The sequence below is a fragment of the Salvelinus namaycush genome, chromosome 34, assembly GCF_016432855.1.
Source record: "Salvelinus namaycush isolate Seneca chromosome 34, SaNama_1.0, whole genome shotgun sequence".
NCBI lineage: Eukaryota > Metazoa > Chordata > Actinopteri > Salmoniformes > Salmonidae > Salvelinus > Salvelinus namaycush.
This window is the reverse complement of record NC_052340.1, coordinates 23,699,323-23,719,758: the sequence shown is the minus strand read 5'-3', so window position 1 is coordinate 23,719,758 and position 20,436 is coordinate 23,699,323. Positions and strand designations below refer to the sequence as shown.

Below are 20,436 nucleotides of genomic sequence, written 5' to 3'. Positions count from 1 at the left end.
GCATCCTCAGAGCATGTGCAGACCAGCTGGCTGGTGTGTTTAAGGACATATTCAATCAATCCTTATCCCAGTCTGCTGTTCTCACATGCTTCAAGAGAGCCACCATTGTTCCTGTTCCCAAAAAAGCTAAGGTAACTGAGCTAAACGACTACCGCCCCGTAGCACTCACTTCCGTCATCATGAAGTGCTTTGAGAGACTAGTCAAGGACCATATCACCTCCACCCTACCTGACACCCTAGACCCACTCCAATTTGCTTACCGACCCAATAGGTCCACAGACGACGCAATCGCAACCACACTGCACACTGCCCTAACCCATCTGGACAAGAGGAATACCTATGTGAGAATGCTGTTCATCGACTACAGCTCAGCATTTAACACCATAGTACCCTCCAAACTCGTCATCAAGCTCGAGACCCTGGGTCTCGACCCCGCCCTGTGCAACTGAGTCCTGGACTTCCTGACGGGCCGCCCCCAGGTGGTGAGGGTAGGTAACAACATCTCCACCCCGCTGATCCTCAACACTGGGGCCCCACAAGGGTGCATTCTGAGCCCTCTCCTGTACTCCCTGTTCACCCACGACTGCGTGGCCATGCACGCCTCCAACTCAATCATCAAGTTTGCGGACGACACTACAGTGGTAGGCTTGATTACCAACAACGACGAGACGGCCTACAGGGAGGAGGTGAGGGCCCTCGGAGTGTGGTGTCAGGAAAATAACCTCACACTCAACGTCAACAAAACAAAGGAGATGATTGTGGACTTCAGGAAACAGCAGAGGGAGCACCCCCCTATCCACATCGACGGGACAGTAGTGGAGAAGGTGGAAAGTTTTAAGTTCCTCGGTGTACACATCACGGACAAACTGAATTGGTCCACCCACACAGACAGTGTTGTGAAGAAGGCGTAGCAGCGCCTCTTCAACCTCAGGAGGCTGAAGAAATTCGGCTTGTCACCAAAAACCCTCACAAACGTTTACAGATGCACAATCGAGAGTATCCTGTCGGGCTGTATCACCGCCTGGTACGGCAACTGCTCCGCCAACAACCGTAAGGCTCTCCAGAGGGTAGTGAGGTCTGCACAACGCATCACCGGGGGCAAACTACCTGCCCTCCAGGACACCTACACCACCCGATGTCACAGGAAGGCCATAAAGATCATTAAGGACAACAACCACCCGAGCCACTGCCTGTTCACCCCGCTATCATCCAGAAGGCGAGGTCAGTACAGGTGCATCAAAGCAGGGACCGAGAGACTGAAAAACAGCTTCTATCTCAAGGCCATCAGACTGTTAAACAGCCACCACTAACAGTTAGTGGCCGCTGCCAACATACTGACTCAACTCCAGCCACTTTAATAATGGGAATTGATGGAAATTATGTAAAAATGTATCACTAGCCACTTTAAACAATGCCACTTAATATAATGTTTACATACCCTACATTAGTCATCTCATATGTATACGTATATACTGTACTCTATATCATCTACTGCATCTTGCCATCTTTATGTAATACATGTATCACTAGCCACTTTAAACTATGCCACTTTATGTTTATATACCCTACATTCCTCATCTCATATGTATATACTGTACTCTATACCATCTACTACATCTTGCCTATGCCGTTCTGTACCATCACTCATTCATATATCTTTATGTACATATTCTTTATCCCTTTACACTTGTGTGTATAAGGTAGTAGTTGTGGAATTGTTAGGTTAGATTACTTGTTGGTTATTACTGCATTGTCGGAACTAGAAGCACAAGCATTTCGCTACACTCGCATTAACATCTGCTAACCATGTGTATGTGACAAATAAAATTTGATTTGATTTGTTTTGTCTGGAAAGCATGTGGACGCCTTAAGGGAGCAGCGCTAGAACTCTGACCTGCTCCTTAACTACAATAGGTGTCAGATAAGCGGCGGCAGGTAGCCTAGTGGTTAGAGCGTTGGACTAGTAACCGAAAGTTTGCAAGATCGAACCCCGAGCTGACAAGGTAAAAAAAAAAAATGGTCGTTTTACAGTTAACCCACTGTTCCTGTCATTGAAAATAAGAATTTGTTCATAGTTAAATAAAGGTAAAAATAAGACCTGAGTAACAATCTGCCCTCTGCTATCCTCCAACCATCCCTCTCTTCTTCCATTAAGCCCTGTTCTCTAGCCCTAGGAGGGTTAGTGGAGGAATAATAGGAGACGTCCACATCCAGCAGATAGCTCTATTTAAAGACTCTGTTAGATGAAGCTACCCATGGGAATGTCTTGTCTCAAACTGTGCTGTCAGTCTCAGTGCCAGGCAGCTTGTTGGCCTGTATGTGTGTCTGGCTCTGCCTGCCCAGAGCCTCTGCCCTCTCTGCCTCTGTGATAAGAGTCTCTCCTTCCCAGGTCGGTGCCGTCCAGGACCACAGGGAAAATGATGCTTTTTTCTTCATGCAACTGATTCTATGCTTTATGCTTTTATTTAATCTGCCATGGCGTGTTTCCCTTCACGTCATTATTTCCTGCCATTGTAGCACATGTATGTTAAACCAAATGGAGAATCTCTGTATGTGAATACAAATCAAGGACACAACTGATATAGCAACAGACCTAGAAAGACCCCAGTACCCAGCATTGAAATAGAAATCCCCTATTTATATAGTACCCTGCAGAGCCATGTATTAAGAGAGGTTGGTGTTTGGTGTGGTTTCTAAATATATGTCTCTGTTACCCAGTCCTTGCATGTCATACCGTACCTGAAGGCCTCGATGATGTAGGAGGTGACAGCGGCCCCACCCTCGTGGGGGTTGGACTGCCAGGTGAGGGTGACTGTATTCCTGGTCACATCCGTCACCACAGGCTTCTGGGGCGGCCCTGGCAGCTGGATGGACTCTGACACCCGGGGAACTGATGACCCAGGGGCTCCGTCCTCTGGAACACAAACAGGGATACGGCATGAGATAACATGAGACACAGTGGTGGTGTGTGATAATGGTAACTTTGTGTACCGGGATATAGTCTGAGTTTGACTGTTTATTTTTCAAGTCTATTGATATCTACACACAGTAGTGATAAATACTGTAGCTAAAGCAGGAAAGTAGGTTTCCATAAAGTATAATGTACATGTACTGTATCATTTGAAACCAATGGGGTTTGTATGGTTTTGTGAGGCGCCAAGGGGAGTGTGTGTGTTTACCTCTCATGGTGAGTGTCCCGCTCCAGCTCGACTCGCCCGTGGCGCTGGACACCACACAAGTGTACATTCCCGAATCCTTATTCTAGCAACAGAAAGGTGCATTTTAGCTCCCTTTCATGAGGAGAGGGGACCCAAAACATTGGAACCACAGTGCTTTAGATACTTTCTGTGTTTGTTAATCTGAGTGGAGCAAATCTCAGCGGAGCTCCTCTTTTTACTTATTAATTGCTTCTTTGTTCACTGCTTTGCCGCCGTCCTGAGACTCACTTTTAGAAGTGTAAAGTTAAAATATTTTATGAAATGCCACTTTGCCACAAAGCAGACATCACTCAGCCACAGTAGTAGTAGGAGTCATATGCGCTGAACACTCCTGAGAGAACAGCAGTCGAAATGTGATTCATCTCCCCATGTGCATGGTCTACCTCACAGGTGTCTAACTCATTCCACGGAGGGCCGAGTGTCTACGGGTTTTCGCTCCTCCCTTGTACTTGATTAATGAATGAAGCTCACTTATTAGTAAGTCACTCCACTTACCTGGTTGTCTAGGTCTGAATTGAAAGGAAAAAACAAAAACCAGCAGACACTAGGCCCTCCATGGAATGAGTTTGACACCCCTGGTCTACCTGCTCTCCCTTTCCACAGTACTGTATGTATATATGTCCTCCACTGGCCAAATGGTGTTACTAACACTGGGCTGGCGGAGTGCCAGTCTACTGTAACCAACATAAATTCATGTTAGATCATTCACCACAGCATCGACCTCTGGTTTGTGGATTGGTAGTATGTGGACAGATGAACTCTTTGTGAGTTTAACCACTGCTGAAATATTGAAGACTAGGAGGGGGCATCGCTAGGCTAAATATTTTTAGCCCCTCTTTCTCCCTCTACATCTCGTCCTCTCCATTCCCCTCCCTCCCTCTCTCTCCATGCCAAGCTAATGCATCTCTTCTGTTCCATTGAGCGCAGTGACATGGCAGATTTCCCCTGCCTCAATGATGCATTGGACCTTGTGTTAATGTTCCAAGTTTGCTGAGCACCACTGCTGAGAGAGAGAGAGAGTTGTGCCAGAGATGTAATTAAAGGCTTTGAAATCGTTAATCATGCGTGACCACAGTCAATTAGCACAAACCATGCTGCTCTCCCCGCTCCGCACGCTCACCTCCAGGTGAGGCCACAGCACAAAAGGGCCATGGACTGCTCTTTCATCAAAGCAGAACACATTTACATTTACAAACAAGCCCCTTCATTAACATTACAATTACACACTGCATAGGCAGGTAATCGCGCCAGAGAGGTCGGTTTGAAATTCAGTTTCACCTTGATTTTTTTTCAACGCAGAGTGGTACTTATAATGGAGGAGAACATAAAAACATTTGTTGGTTGCCCTCCGGTTTTGGAAAAAGTACAAATGTAACAATGATGGATGGCAGGCATTTCTGTACAGCCACGCGATACTAATTTATTAATGAGGATCAAAAGACATCAGATCACAGCCATATTTTTATTCCATGACATCATACACGTACCTCAACATTAGTGATCTGCAGTGTCCCGTTCTCCATCAGGGTCATGCGGGGGTCGTCCCCCACAATCCTCTCCCCGTCCTTTTCCCACATGATCCTTAGTGAGGGTCCACCAATCGCATGACACTGCAACTGGGCAACGGACCCCAGACCCAACGTCTGATTGGCTGGGCCTTGACGGATGATTGGTGGAACACGGTCTGAAGGACCTATGGGTGAGAGGGAAGAACAGACAGGATATTATGTCAGTGGGTCCTGTCACACACACTAATGTCCACTTTATTTGACAGTGGTTATGTAGAGCTGTTGAAGGCCATCTGCCCATCCATATATGTGTGTTGTAATATCAATATATTTTTGCTGGGCTCTCTTCTCCCAGTACCATATGTCCTTCCTCGTCTCAAAGTAACCCCCTCCATCCCTCAAACTCACCCCCTTCCACCTCCAGCAGGGCTTTGGTCAGGACACTTCCTGCTACACTGATGGCCTGGCAGATATAATACCCAGAATCCTCTAGGTGCACGTCGGTGATGGACAGCTCACCACTCATGGAAACAGAGTAGCGGCCGGACTGGGAGAGGGGCTGGCCAGGAAACAACAGCATCTATACACACACACACAGAGAAAGAAAAACTTGCATCTTAGCTAGTGATGAATCAGAGAGATGGTGTATCCATGCATTATATAGCCATCACTTTTCCAACACAATACAGAATAGCAGGAGAACTACAGACTTTTGGTTTGGTCTGTTGGCTTGATGTGAGCTGACAGATGCTTTACACACGGCCAGAGTGATGAGAGGGGGAGATGGGCATGAATAGGGGGAAGGGACAGCCTTCCATCCATCCATCCATTTCATTCCTCTAAGAGGCTTAGACTGAGTGAGAGGACCAGGGCTATAAGGTCACAAGATAATCCCAAAAGTACAGCAAACCGCTTCACAAACAGGGGACCAGGCACATCAACTATCAAATAGACTGGAACACATTGAAATTTATTCAGAGAGCCTCAGGCCAACTTCCCCCTGCCTGGCGGATCTGAGGGTTAACTCCTCTATGTTCTCTACTAGAACCATCTAGACTAAGTAATCTTGATTGTTCCCCCGCTGTTATCAGAATGTTATCATTAGGTATTTATAGTAAGTTATATTGATAGGTTTTAAACATAGTGTTTCTGTGCCTATTTCCGAAGGAGGCAGCTCCTCTCCCACCTGATGTAGCTCATCTGAGTCACTCCCCTCATCTACCCTTCCTCCCCCTCTCTTCATCTGTCTGCAGGTAACAGTGACTTCCTCGCCAACGCATTTCCTGTGATTTCTTCCAACACCTATTGGTTGTCGCCTCTCACAGCCAAATACAAACGAGCTCCCTCCCTCATTTCACCTCGGCCAACGTCTCTTTAAGAGCACGGGCAATCAAGAAAAATGTGTGAAAAGCATTGTTAAATCGAACAATTCCCCGGCTTGTTTCAAGCTGAGAGAAATCAAATGAGTCACCACCAAACAAACATGGTGAGAAAACTATTTGTCTGCTGCTGATCAAAATAAGGCTAAAACAAATCAAAATCCTACTTAAATGTGACATAACATCATTACTTTGTTGATCAGTTTAAAGTGCCATTTATCTATGACAACGTATGTTGTAGTTTCTACAGTACATAGTTGGAATTTTATTAGTCATTTTTTTAAATGTTTTATTTAGGAAGTAGTCTTTCTTGACCACTCACTTCCTGTTTGTCAGGAAGTGCCATCATTTTTACCTGGCTTCCTTCTTTCTTCCAGAAGATGGCAGGTGAGGGGTTTCCTCTGGTGCCACAGTGGAAGGTGACACTGCACCCCTGAGCGGAGATCTGGTCCTGGGGTTTAATGGTGATCTGTGGGGGCACTGGAGAGTAGAGCAGAGACACTCGGTTAGAAGATTCAGATTTTAGGCTTTAAATTATAGCGTTTAAATTCACAGTTTCTCCTGCCTTCCCTGCATAATCAATACCTACTATGTAATTCCAGAACAGTATTTATTCAACATTTAGCATATATAACTACCCTTTTTAATCCATGATTTGACTGCTGTCTTTAACTCTCTTTAACCCTAAGCCAGTTGATATGGTTTCCCTTTCTGATTAATCTGCCTTCTCATTTTCACATTATGAGTGAAGACATTGATGCATATCTTTTATACTGAGACGAGTCATCATCTAATTCCAATCTTAAACTATTGTGATGGTATTAGTGGGTTTACTTTGGAGTGATATCAGTGGAAATGAACTGGCAGTCAGGTTGTGTGTTGTGGCCACAGCTTGCTTCTGATCCCACCACATCCTGTCTTCCTATAGACTTTGACTGCACAATGACAGCATTGACTCCAATTCCAATTCTGAGCTCTCCTGCTGTTTACTCTCCTCAGCAGGCTTCTTCCCTGTCTTCATACACACAACGCACACACACATGGGATCAGGCTAAATCCTCAAGGGAACTGAGTCATCTGTGTCGTGTCTTGATTTTCACTCTGAGATGGAGCACGCACACACAGCCACAGAGAGAGACTGACTTCACTACACTAACACCACTAACCAGCCAGCAGGGGGGATGTAACTATGACAGGGAACCGTGTAGAGAAACCATGTTACTAAACATTAATGTGGTTCATGTTCACTTCAAATAGAGTCATGATCAGAGTGAACATGTATAGGCAGTTATGTTACCTTTTAATAGTTCAATTTTCTTTTACAATATAAATGAATAGTGGTATTTTTCCATTGGAATAATTTCGCATTCAGCAATCATGGGTTTCTATGGTAACAAACAAAGTGAATGTCTGAACTTTGTGACCTCATATCTCAACACACTTCTTTAATAAGAGTAAAAACAGCAGATGTGTTTGTTTGATACCAGTCCTTAATCTGGTACACATTAAGTCACTGTGTCAGAGTACAGGCTTACTTACTGCACTGCCTGAGTGCTGCAACAGGCCAGTAGACTAGAATCCTGACCATGCAGTAAGTCATGTTTACAGGCTCTTTTAAACCATTAGGTGCTGATGATACTGAATGCATTAAATATTATAACCCCCCTTGCTTTTAAAATGTATTTGAAAAAAATCTACAAAACAAAGTCAGAATGGTGTGGGGGAAATACAATTAAACGGAATGAGATGGCTGACTACAGTAAAATGAAAACATGACATCTACTACATAGTCAATGAAACATGGAACAGAAGGAAGGGAATGCATTGTTTGAAGAGGTAGGGTTTAGATTTCATCAGGACTGACAAAAGCAATGGAGGATGAAGTCAACCCTGCTGCCCACTCAGCCAACACACACACACACACACACACACACACACACACACACACACACACACACACACACACACACTTCTTATTAATAGTGGTCCTGCTTTTTGGCAGTGTGTTAAAGTGCACCATCTCCCAAACAGCTGTCAGAGGGAGTAATACATACGGTTTAGCATAAGCTTCAGTCAGTGGAGTTGAAGAGAAGAGAGCCCGCCACAAATACATTGATATGCCAACACGTATTCCAACACACACGGATGGATGGGCAGAGCTTTGACAACTCTAAATGACCACTGTCAAATGAAGTGGACATAACAGTGTGTGACCGTACTGTACTGTATGAGAAGGGTGAGAACACATATCAGTGTATGTGATTGAGTGAGAGAGAATCTTTGTTTCTTACCATGGACCTCTAGCGTGGCTGAAGCCTCTGTCTTGCCCACGCTGTTCTCAGACATACAGGTGTAAGTTCCCCCGTCCTCCCCTCTCACCCTAGTCAGACGTAGGCTGTTGTCACTGTGGATCTCAAACCTGGAACAGAGACACACAGAGTCAAAAGTATTTTCATGAATCTAACCATCGAGACAGAAAGACCAGGCCCGTGTCAGAATACCCATACTTCCGTTCTAAATAGTAGGCATTTTAGGTACGCGAAAATAGAACGTTTTATAGCATGTGAAATTTCGAGACAAGTAAGCTTTAGAATGCCAGGATGTTATACTCATTTCGGGTTTTCATCTAGTAGAATTCAATGCACACTTTTAAAGAAGAGAATCGTCATTCCAGACTCACGTGTGATAATCAGTTAATAATGAGATAAGGGAACGCGCTGTACTCAAATGAACGAATGGAGGGAATCAACGCAATTGTGCATTAGATGGCACATTCTCAGTAAGATGAGCCCAGTATGATGATATTTGTTGCTTACTGCATTTGTTTTTGCTACACAGTATGTTCTAAATGGTATGTAGTACGATTAGTACACAGTATGTAGTTTTAGTAGTAGGCAAGACAGATTTTGGACACCGTCCAGGTGTGAGAAGCACTGCCTTGAACTATGTAAAAGTGACCTTGAATGTACCTGACCCTCTGACCCATCAAAATGTAACTGTATGAGGTAATCTGAAACTGTAGATAAAAAAACAATTAAATACAGAAAGGATGAGTCAACCCTATAACTTAATAGATCTGCAGAGAGAGATGCACAAGTCAACTGTGTTAGGGTCAAATAGCCAATCAGAATGGGCAGAGTGAGTCACCTCCGTCACCATGAGACCATCTTAGAGTAAATAAAGTATTTTCTATTTATTTCTGCAACACACTTGCTCATCACAAATTGTATGCAAGCTAGTTACAGTGCCTCCTAAACACGATTGACATTGTTCCTCTCCAAAATCCACCAAGGAATGTGCTTTGTCTACACAGACAGTCTTCCCGCCGAAACTCGATTTGATTTTGATTTGATTTCTCTAACACGTCCTAAAAGTGAATACTGGAACATATTTCTAACATAAGAATGTGGGGAATGGTCAGTGGTGATCTAAAGAATAATCATGTCATGTGGGTTGTTATTTTGTAAAGCCATTAAAAAGGTTTTAAAGGAAATACTGTAACTTGAAAAGTATACACACAACAGGTATGAAGTCTCCATCCTTAACGTTGTATATGAAATATGGAAAATTATTTTTTGTTAAGATAGGAATGTGATTTTAGGAGCCATAGGATAATCTATCTCATATAAACTGTGCATGGTAGGTAGCTACACCCAGAGTGAGGTCAGAGAGCATAAAATAATTGGTGGAGAAATTAACATTAGACCAGAAATGCGTGGAGCGGTAGCTACACATTTGAAATGGTTGGAACATTGAACCTCAACATGAGGTGGAGAAAATAAACTCACCTCCCAGACCAGAGAGGCGTGTAGAGCTGCAGCTCACGTCCAGAGTGGTTTGAACCTTGAATATTAACACGACGAAGAGGTGAGAAGCTCACCTTCCAGACAATCACTGGTACGGCTAATTAGCTGTTCTACGTCAAATATCTAGAAAAGTGAATTTAAGTGGGACCATCCTACTACTCTTCTCAAATCACCATATTCTACTACTCTCATCGCCAATGGGAACCGTCGACACGGCTGGCTAGCCACCTTCCAAGGAGCATCTTCCAGAGTGAACAACAGTAGAAGACGGGAAAGGGAAGACCCCTTTCGGATAATCAGAGCCATACAAGCGTGTCGCTGAAAGGCCAGTGAATACATTCATGATTTCTTACTTCAAACGGGTGGCGGTTTGTGTGCAAAGTATATGATTAATGCGAGAAAAGTTTCTAAAATGTATCAACGATAAGTGTCTCTTTCTTTTTCTCTCTCTCTCTCTCTCTCTCCATGTCGTTGTGTAAAAAGCCACCATATTGTGTCAGTCCGCTAGGGACCTTTTCCTCATGTATTAAGTGGGTATGTTTATTCTGTGTTATTATTTAGTTAGCTAGTAAATAAATAATTAAACCAATTTGTGTAGTGCTGAATCGTAAGTAAAGCTGTTTTTTTTGCAGATGCATGAGGTTACGACTGTTCAAAATGATGATATGATAAGAGGTTATGATTTAATACGTTGACTGTTTTATGGATGTGATAGGTAAAGACCTTTAGAGTTAATTCGAGAGATGGTAACTCTGTTAACAACCGCTCTCATGGTGCCCCAAACTCCTAATGAGTTCATTGTTACATGATAAATTTAAATCAGGTAACAATTAAACATAGTTAGTTGATTCGTTAAATAACAGTCATCAGATTAATGAAAGTAAAGTCACGACAACATCAAAAAAGAGGGTGGGCTATCAATTGATCATTGATATTGATGATTGATGTAAATCTGCTAGTGACCTAGAGCGATTTCTTTTACTGATTATTATTTATATTCAATGCTCATATCAAATAATAAGAATAACTTAATTATATAATATTAATAATCTTCTAACTCATGATATATGGCTGGCTGTCAGTTGCTTCTGTTGATATTTTAGTATATGGTGGTTAGCTAGAGTCTAGACTGCCTGAGTTGCTGCTGCCCTGACATACATGTGCAACTCCTGACTAAAGAACGGATGGAGTTGGGTCCGAGGGTCGTTGATGCAGCCTCTCCTCTCTACATCTTTCTGCCTCTCTCTGCTATGTGTATCAGCCAACCAGAGCGAATATTATTGATGGAGGCTAAATCAAGTGTTAATCAAATGTTGAAATTTAAACTAGGGGGCTGGCAAACTTGATGACGCCACAACGAATTGCGGGTAGTGGGCTCCGAACAGCAATGACACAATATTTATACAACAAATTCATTTTGGGGAAGATTATACCACCACCAAAAAGGGCACTTCGGAGACTGGAAGAGGAAAAGGGCACGAGCTCTGCACAGGTAGAGCCCTATCTGTGCAAATGTCTGTGCATTCCTGGTGAATGGGCTTTCCTCATTCTGTCAGTCTGTACCTCCAGCACTCCATCAATCAATGTGTCACTGAGTGTTTTGTCTATCTCCTCAGATGTCAATCAATCAATCCGTTTATTTTCTATTAGTGAGTGGACCTGTCCGTAAATGTGTCCTCACCTCCCGCGGGGGAGCTCCCCCTCCTCTCGATGCCAGCGTATTGTGGGGGCGGGGTCTCCATGTACCTCACACAGGAAATCAACGGTCTCTTCCTCCATCACCACCTGGTTCACCGGCCTCCGTATCAGCACAGGACGCTCTGCATAGAGAGACCCAGAGTTACACACACGAAGACAGCGTAATGTGCGCACGCACGCACGCATGCACGCACACACACACACCAACGTGTGTGAGAGACTCACCATACACCACCAATTCAGCAGGGTCACTGTCCCTCTCTCCCACCATGTTGGTGCCCACACACACATACATGCCAGCATCACTCTTCCTGGAGTGGGAGATCATCAGCTTGCCCCCACGCATCTGAAAAACAAGACAGTGATGACAGGTCATCATATCACTCCATGTATTAGCCTTTGGGCTTTTCAGAGGAGAGGCAGTACTTCCACCATCTGACATCAGCACTTCAAAATGGATGTATAATTTATGATTCCACCTTCATCAGCATGTATCATTAAGGATTCCACCATCATCAGCATGCATCATTAATTATATTAATGGCCTTTGAGACAGTTTGGGTTGACTTGGGACTTAACTGCACTGAGCTCAGTGAGGTTTGGTTGGAACTTGAGTGGGTTGGAACTCTAGTATAGGCAAAATCTAGAGGGTTTTACTTCTAACTCTAAATGAGCTTGATGCTGAAACTAGGGGTCATAGTTCAGGGTTCATACAGTGCCGTGAAAAACTGTAAAGGTGAGACTCACAGAGATGCGGTCATCCTTGTTGCTGACGCGGGCATTGTTCCTCTTCCAGGAGACGGTGGGCTCAGGGTGACCACGGGGGGGAACACACTCCAGGACCGCTGGCTCACTGGCTGCCACCACCACATCACTGGGGGCCTGGCGGAAGTCATCCCTCAGGACTGGGAAGAGGAGAGCATAGACATGGTTTAGTCTATCTATTCATATTACTGTACTTTTATTTGACCCGGTAGGTAAACACATTAGGAAAAATAGACAGAGTCAAACTATATAGCAGATTGTTTTTTATCTATTAATTTAGTACCTTTATATGTACACTACCGTGCAAAAGTTTGGGGTCACTTAGAAATGTCCTTGTTTTTGAAAGAAATTCAAATTTTTTTGTCCATTAAAATAACATCAAATTGATCAGAAATACAGTGTAAACATTGTTAATGTTGTAAATGACTATTGTAGCTGGAAACGGCTGATATTTAATAGAATATCTACATAGGCGTACCGAGGCCCATTATCAGCAACCAATCACTCCTGTGTTCCAATGGCAGGTTGTGTTAGCTAATCCAAGTTTATCATTTTCAAAAAGGCTAATTATTAGAAAACCCTTTTGCAATTATGTTAGCAAAGCCGAAAACTGTTGTTCTGATTAAAGAAGCAATAAAACTGGCCATCTTTAGACTAGTTGAGTATCTGGAGCATCAGCATTTGTGGGTTCGATTTCAGGCTCAAAATGTCCAGAAACAAAGACCTTTCTTCTGAAACACGTCCATCTATTCTTGTTCTGAGAAATGGAGGCTATTCCATGTGAGAAATTGCCAAGAAACTGAAGATCTCGTACAACGCTGTTGGAACACAAGAGTGATTGGTTGCTGATAATGGGCCTCCGTACGCCTATGTAGATATTCCATTAAAAATCAGCCGTTTCCAGCTACAATAGTCCTTTACAACATTAACAATGTCTACGCTATATTTCTGATCAATTTGATGTTATTTTAATGGACAAAAAATTTGCTTTTCTTTCAAAAACAAAGACATTTCTAAGTGACCATAAACTTTTGAACGGTAGTGTATGTAATTGAGAATATGTTGTCTTTCAAATGCAAACAATATGAGATATATACATCAGAATTGGAGTACACATCCATCTCCAATGCGGCATTCTGTCAATGTCATCACAAGAGTAATCTCAAATATTGTCCTTGTAATCAATTTGAGCATATTTTACATATGTAGAGTTTCTGTTTGAAGGTTAGACGAGAGGAAAACAAGCTGATTGGGTGAAAGCAGTACATTGTGTTTATGCTTGTACATGACTGTTCAAATCCCTGGCAACTTCCTTGTTGTGCAGTGTTTTGATGTTTCCTGTGCCGCATCCTAGTCTGCAGTCTCTACTGTCAGAGTGGATGAATAATGCACAACTCTCAGTCCAACACAGAGTAAACAAATACAAACACATTAATAATTTAACCTGTCAGAGGGAAAAATGGCATCACACATTAATGCAATGCTTCTGCCTCACACTGGAAACTATGCTAACTCACATTTCCGCACTACAAATCTGACAGTGACACAACGACGACATAACTAAAAAAGGGGGACATGATCTTTATGTCACTGTCACACAGTGAGTTTAGCAGCCTTTTCTCTGCAAAGGAAGACAGGATGAGAGGCTTGACTTGGCAGCAACCTTTGTCATTAAATCCCAGCAATGATTGACAGAGGAAAGAAACTGTATGCGCTCTGATGCCTGGCTGAGGCCTCAGGAAACCTGTGCAGCACTACTATTCCAGCGTTGAAAATGTACACACACACACACACACACACACACACACACACACACACACACACACACACACACACACACACACACACACACACACACACACACACACACACACACACACACACACACTCTGAGGGTCTGCAGGTGACCCTCCCTATGAACCCTTTCCTCTGGCTTTTTCCTTGACCAACACACACTACTCCAGAATAACATATCTTCTTATATTTTAGGTTGGCATTTTACAAAGTAAACAATCAGACCAAGAACATCTACCTGCCTGTTAAACTATCCATCTGTTAGCACGGTAATGCATCAACACCCAATCAAATCAATTAGGACTGCAAATATGCTGTGAATTAGTCCAATCTCAAACATCAGTTAATCTATACTAAACACATTAGTGAACTCATCACCTGTCTGTCAACTGGACGTCTCTCCAGCTAAGCCACACTACCCCCATCACTTATCCCCTGACGTGTGTTTGACAGATCCCTCATCAACACAGCAGCTACCTGTGTCTTTTAAAATGGCATTTATATTCACAACTACAGTGACTGACTGACTACCATCTCATTTAGTTTATCACAGCCATCTAGAGCGTAGAGACTGGCTCTCCTCTATCTTGAGTTGTAAGGGCTGCAATTATCTTGGGAAACGTGTTGCTATGAATATTCCAATCTCTGAGAAGCAGACAAATGGTGGCTGAGCCGTCGCTGAGCCGGCTGCGTTTCAGATCCGCTGTCATGATTGAAGTGGTCATCTGTCGATCTGCTCAACCTCCCCCCTCTCGCCAGCCCCCCAATATGAGACAATCTGTCACACACTCTCTGGCTGCCTGAAGTCGCTGCCTGTTCAAATGCAGCAGTATCTCTACTTTTGATCATTTGGAGGCATTTTTTCAGTATTATAATGAAGCACATTTAATTCCTCAGCTGAGACTAGACTTTGTCATTGACGTGACATTTAAACTTTTAGAAAAGTCGATTTCTGTTTCCCATTTGTTTCAAAAGTAAAGACTTGTTCAGAACATGAAAAACCTTGTCAGTATTCCTCATCACATCCAACTGGAGTTTTTTCTGTCCCAGATTGTAATACATCCACCTCATCTGAATCTAAGATACACAAGGCCTATCAGCTCATCCAACTAGTAGCAGTTGCGCCCCTACAGTCTGGGGTGAGTTAAGTACATAGGCAGGGGGGCAGTTTAAGGGAACATTTACAGGCACGCGCTGCCTGAACATCTGTCCCTTCAGGGGTATAACGGAACCCCCTGAGCTCCCGTCCCACCCGCCCCCAAAACCCAACAAAGGAGACGCCAACACAATTAAAGAACCCCCTTTAGACAATTGATGGATGAGCTATTACCTGACAAAGCACACACCCTTCCCCTCCCAACAGTCTGTTCAGTAGTAGCCACTCAGCTAGCTGCTTGTTTGAAAAGCTTTAGAGAGCTGAGGGCTAATTGAAAGTGGTGAATTATTTTTAGAGATCCGTCTGTAAAGGGCCGGTGTGGAGACGAGACCAGGAGCACAGAGACCATCACTACCCAGCCATATCGAGGGAACTGAAGAGAAGACATGGTTAAGGAGCCAATGAGCTAATCCACACACACAAACACCTCTCCACTCTCACCCACACATTCAACCACAGAAGTCCCAGAATGTGAACCATTTGAGGGCTTGAAACAAGTGTCAGAGAGTGGAAAGTAGCCTGAGATAATTTCCCCCAAACTCTGTGCAGTGCGAGCAGCCAAGAGCAACTCTTTGAAGCTGTTGGAAGTAAATACGATCACTCCTGCACCCAGGCTTTAAAGGCTGACATGCTAAAAGTCGTTTCACAGAATTCACACACTGTTATATTTTTATGAAATGATGATGGCACCACAGGAACCTCTGATATTCTCAGACAGACAGATGGCCAGGGGACTTCCTGAGGTAACGTCCAAAACACAGTCTTTGTACCAGACGTGACTCACACTGTGATTCCCAATGGTGGTGAGTAAGTACCAGGACATCCTGAATCTGAACTATCCCAACCTCACCTTACGGTGACAGGAGTGGAGAAGAGGGCACCTAAGGTCCTGGCCTGGGGATAAATAAAGCCCATATTCATCTACCTCCTGCTATTTCTTTAGCTCAGCTTAAACAATGTTGTTAAATGACTAACCATCATGCTCTATGGTTACTACCGTAATAATTGTTACATTTACATTTTAAACATTTAGCAGACACTTATCCAGAGCGAACTACATTGAGTGCATACATTTTCATACTTTACTGTTACTGCTACATTCCTATTCTGGGACAGTGCCATTTATTTTCATAATTGTAATGCTTCAGGGATATACAGATTAAGAGATTAAGAATATCCTCAGAATATTCAGCACTGTATTTTTAAGTGACATTAATCTCAATATTTAGCATTTAGCAAGAGTGCAGCTTTAGTGCAGTCGTAGTGGCCATCTGTTAATGTTTTGAAGTGGGGAGATGGGAGAGTAGTCATGGCAATAATAGGCTGCTTTGCATCGTGTGGCCCTTGTCAGTCAGTTCACTATGAACACCACTAGACTAAACATCAGTCAGTGATCAGATTCACTGAACATTCTCAAGGCAGGATGGAGGAGTAGGGTTGACAGGATTGGGGAAGAGTGTAGGGAGAAGGTGAGGATGGAGGGGGCACTCTAAAGGTGACGTGAGGGACAGGGTTGAGAGGTTGGGCAGAGTTGTTGGAGGGACAGGTTGACTTCAATTGGGATGAGTCTTGCCCTTGAGACAGAACTGAGCGATATTCGCTAGATGAGCCAGCTGCAAAGTCAAAATTGTCTATATTGTAAAAATGCATGAAAACAAAAATTTGATTTTTGGTCTTAAATTGTTAGAGTTAGGAATTAGGTGTGGTGTGGTTAAGGTTAAAATATGATTTTATGACTTTGTGGCTGTGCCAGCTAGTGACCACTCTGCAGAACAAGATTTATGATGAAAAAACACTAACCAGAGGACACAGTGGCAAGCTGTGTACAGCAGCGCAAGGCAGCTCCCGCTTAGCCCAGTCAGAGCTCTTCTCTGTCCTGGCACCCTCCACCCCTTTCCTACTAGCACTGACTTTGCTAATAACATATTTATTGAGGGAAAATGTATCTGCTACGATTGTGATATGTAGTCGTCTTACCTAGCCATCTGAGATACACACACTAATTGTAAGTCGCTCTGGATAAGAGCGTCTGCTAATTTACTAAAATGTCAATGTAGATGAAGATGTGTATGGGATGGGAGCCTGGCAGGCAAGTGGAAGGGTTCTAGCTGAGAGCAGGTCCTAGAGCAAAGTGACCTGATGGTCAGTCAGCCATTGTTCTTTTGTCTCAGTACAGTAGGAGTACACCCATTAGAGGTGGTCTAATTCTATCTCTCTGCTACTGCCGTGTCATGGCTAATAGAGCCAGTGGGCGCCTGTCGAGAGGAGGGATTGATTTAATCCAGCCATTGTCTGTGTTTACTGAGGTTAAAGAGGGACTCAGGCAGTGCCAGGTCTCCTGAGCCTGTTGTGTTTCAATGGTTGGACGAGTGGTCAACTCATGCCTACAAATTCATCCTTAGGCACTTGTTAAAGCCAACTTGATTATTCAAAATCTCTAATCCTTTATGTAAATGATTATGACAAGAAAAAATGGGTAAGGTATTGTAGTAACAATAAAGAGAGTTCAAATGAACAGTTTGGCCACTGCGATATCTGTCCATACAGAAAACATCTCTCCTGTATTTCTTCTTCAGGGTTTAAAGAAGAGACCAGTGGCAGAGTTGTAGTGTAGAAGAGGCCAAGAAACAAGCTGCAGCCCAAAATGTCATTCCTTCATAATCCCCCCATCAGGAGAAAGAGGGACATCTGGCCCTAAAGCCTTTTAAGCAAGTTTTATTTTTCATTTGTCCTACTTTATTTTAATCCAGCTCAAAGAACGCGGCTGTTTGCTCCCTCAGACAGACATTCACATTCATGGCTTTGAAATAGATACCGCTTTCCTCTTCTTCTTACATAAAGGCTAACCGACAGAGCAGAACACTGCTATTTCTGGGAGGAATATGTGAATGGATTCATACACAATATCTCATTATCTAGGCGCTTCAACAGCCCTGCTATTCAGCTGGTCGCTTACAGCTTATTCATGCCAACAACAAGAACACAGCCAGCAATAATTGACTGTTTAGTATGTCCATACCCAACATGAAAGTTATTCTGAGGAAGTCAAATGAAGCAACAGTGTCTAGTTATACTGAAGCCTGAGTTGTGGACCCCGAAGGCGAAAAACATTTAAGCATGAAATACATGTCACTTCCGATGCATTTGTGCAGTGAAGGGACTGATTGTGTGGAAGGAATGAACTGTGTAGAAATCTAAATTCGACAACCCTGTTGAGGTAATACTCTACTGTAGCCAATCCCCATGACAGTCAGGGCAGGGTGAGGTGTCATGGTTCAGAGGTCAGATCTAGGCATGCCTACATGCCACAGCAATTCAATGTATCTTTCCTCTGAGCTACTCCCAAGCCAGGAGTTGCATTGATCTCAGTGTTATTTCACTATCGTTACCATGGTAGCAATTCAGTCCTAATCAATCATAATCAACATATTCACCAGCTACCCAGAGGCACCAGACCTAGGACAATAGTCATTACTGCAGTTAGTCACCGTTAGAGTGCTTGCATCTAGGTGATGCATAGCCTTACTGGTAGGACTGTCATCTCCGGCTACATCTCCACTGGCTGAGGAGAATTCATCATCAAAAACAGCAATATAACTGTGGCGCTTAAATGTTTTTCTCTGGAAGCTGTTCTGCTCTAATATTTTTAGTTTTTCTCTAATATTTCATGTTCTGCCGCTTATGAGTGTGGATATATCACTCAGTGTGGAAGCTGAACTAAAGCTGGCCCTATTTTTGAACATGAGCTGTGGAAGTCAGTGAGCCATGAGCAGTTAGAGGCTGAGGCTGAGGAGGCTTGGCTGGCTCTGTGGTCTGGTGGAAGATAAGATGGAGGCAAATTGTTGTTTTGTGTTTTTAAACGAGGAGACATTCCCTAATCTGTTACGCTCCTTTTCCTAATCAGCACACTCCGCTAATCCATTTCCTAACGGCAGAAAGGACCTGCGTTCAGCCCAGGGTCACGCCACACTGCCACAATTACAAGGAGAAAGAGAGAAAGTGGCAAGTGATGCAGTTGTCACTAGTTACCACAGACAAAGTCATAATTTGTTATATTTTTTTTTTAAAGAAAATAAAAAAAGGTTATTTTTGGTCTTAATTTATGGTTAAGCAAAAGGTTACAGTGTGGTTAAGGTTAGGGTTAAAATCAGATAAAAAAATATATAAATTGTAGAAATAGGCAGGGTTTATGACTGTGACAACTAGTGACGACCACATGAGCCTAAGGGCCACTAATAGACAAGTCTCTCTAAATGGTCATATTTTCAGAAGTTCAAGATAGCAGCTGAAAGCCGGTTCTCTTCACCTGTTGTGCTTTGAGAGAGACAGAGAGAGAGACATAGAGAGACAGAGAGAGGTCATGGGGTGACATTGACAGCAAGTAAAATGACAAAGACTTACTGGCTACTTCCAGTGAAGCATTTCGACTGACAGCCTCTCCAAGGTAGTTACGTGCCACACAGGTGTAGACGCCCTCGTCTGGTTTAGAGCGTCGTCCGTGGACGATACGCAGGAAGAAGAGGGAGCCGCTGGGAAGGAGCATTCGGTGAGATCGAGGGTCATCCCGGTCCGTTTCCACCCGCTCCCCGTCCTTGTACCACTCCACAGTGGGGTTAGGCCGCCCCTCTGCCTTGCAGTTGAGGGTTGCGGGTTCCCCCTTGGACACGATCAAGTCAGAGGGGTCTTCCAAGATCCGAGGTGGGCTGTCCTCAAAACGTGCACGGGACCCTGTGAGGTGAAAGAAGTTTACTATCCATGCAGCTGTCTATCAGTCATTCATACTGTAGCCCAAACCTGCAATCTCTGAAAGAAAACATCACAACACAATGTAATCCCATTGAGAAAAAAGGCAGTAGAAAAGCTCTGTGGCAGGCTAACCCAAATCCATCTCCACTGACATGGACGTATAGATGCATGAAGTCTGAGGGAGAGACAGATGGGTTGGACAATAATAGAGAAATGTCTGTCACTCACCACTGAGATCTGATGCACCATGATAGTAAAGCTGACAACAAGGATCAGAACTTTGGTACTGAAGATCTCATGTTGTTGTTGTTGTTTCTTCCCACTCCGTAGAGATAAATCACATCTTTATTTTACCTTCTGGGCCTC

The 20,436-nt window shown here is 43.6% G+C and overlaps 1 protein-coding gene across 1 annotated transcript in view; it reads right to left on the bottom strand.

The window, feature by feature from the left end:
• Positions 1–20,224, bottom strand: part of LOC120028444 (roundabout homolog 2-like) — a 29,438-nt gene extending 9,214 nt beyond the window's left edge. Inside the window, exons 1-11 of the mRNA XM_038973661.1 lie at positions 20,203–20,224; positions 19,726–20,052; positions 12,357–12,514; positions 11,835–11,955; positions 11,593–11,731; positions 8,397–8,524; positions 6,461–6,585; positions 5,135–5,306; positions 4,706–4,911; positions 3,180–3,261; positions 2,740–2,914 (exon numbers count right to left, since the gene is read on the bottom strand). Of these exons, the coding sequence (XP_038829589.1) occupies positions 2,740–2,914; positions 3,180–3,261; positions 4,706–4,911; positions 5,135–5,306; positions 6,461–6,585; positions 8,397–8,524; positions 11,593–11,731; positions 11,835–11,955; positions 12,357–12,514; positions 19,726–20,052; positions 20,203–20,224 (1,655 nt within the window). The remainder of the gene's footprint in view (positions 1–2,739; positions 2,915–3,179; positions 3,262–4,705; positions 4,912–5,134; positions 5,307–6,460; positions 6,586–8,396; positions 8,525–11,592; positions 11,732–11,834; positions 11,956–12,356; positions 12,515–19,725; positions 20,053–20,202) is intronic.
• Positions 20,225–20,436: the final 212 nt, after the last annotated feature.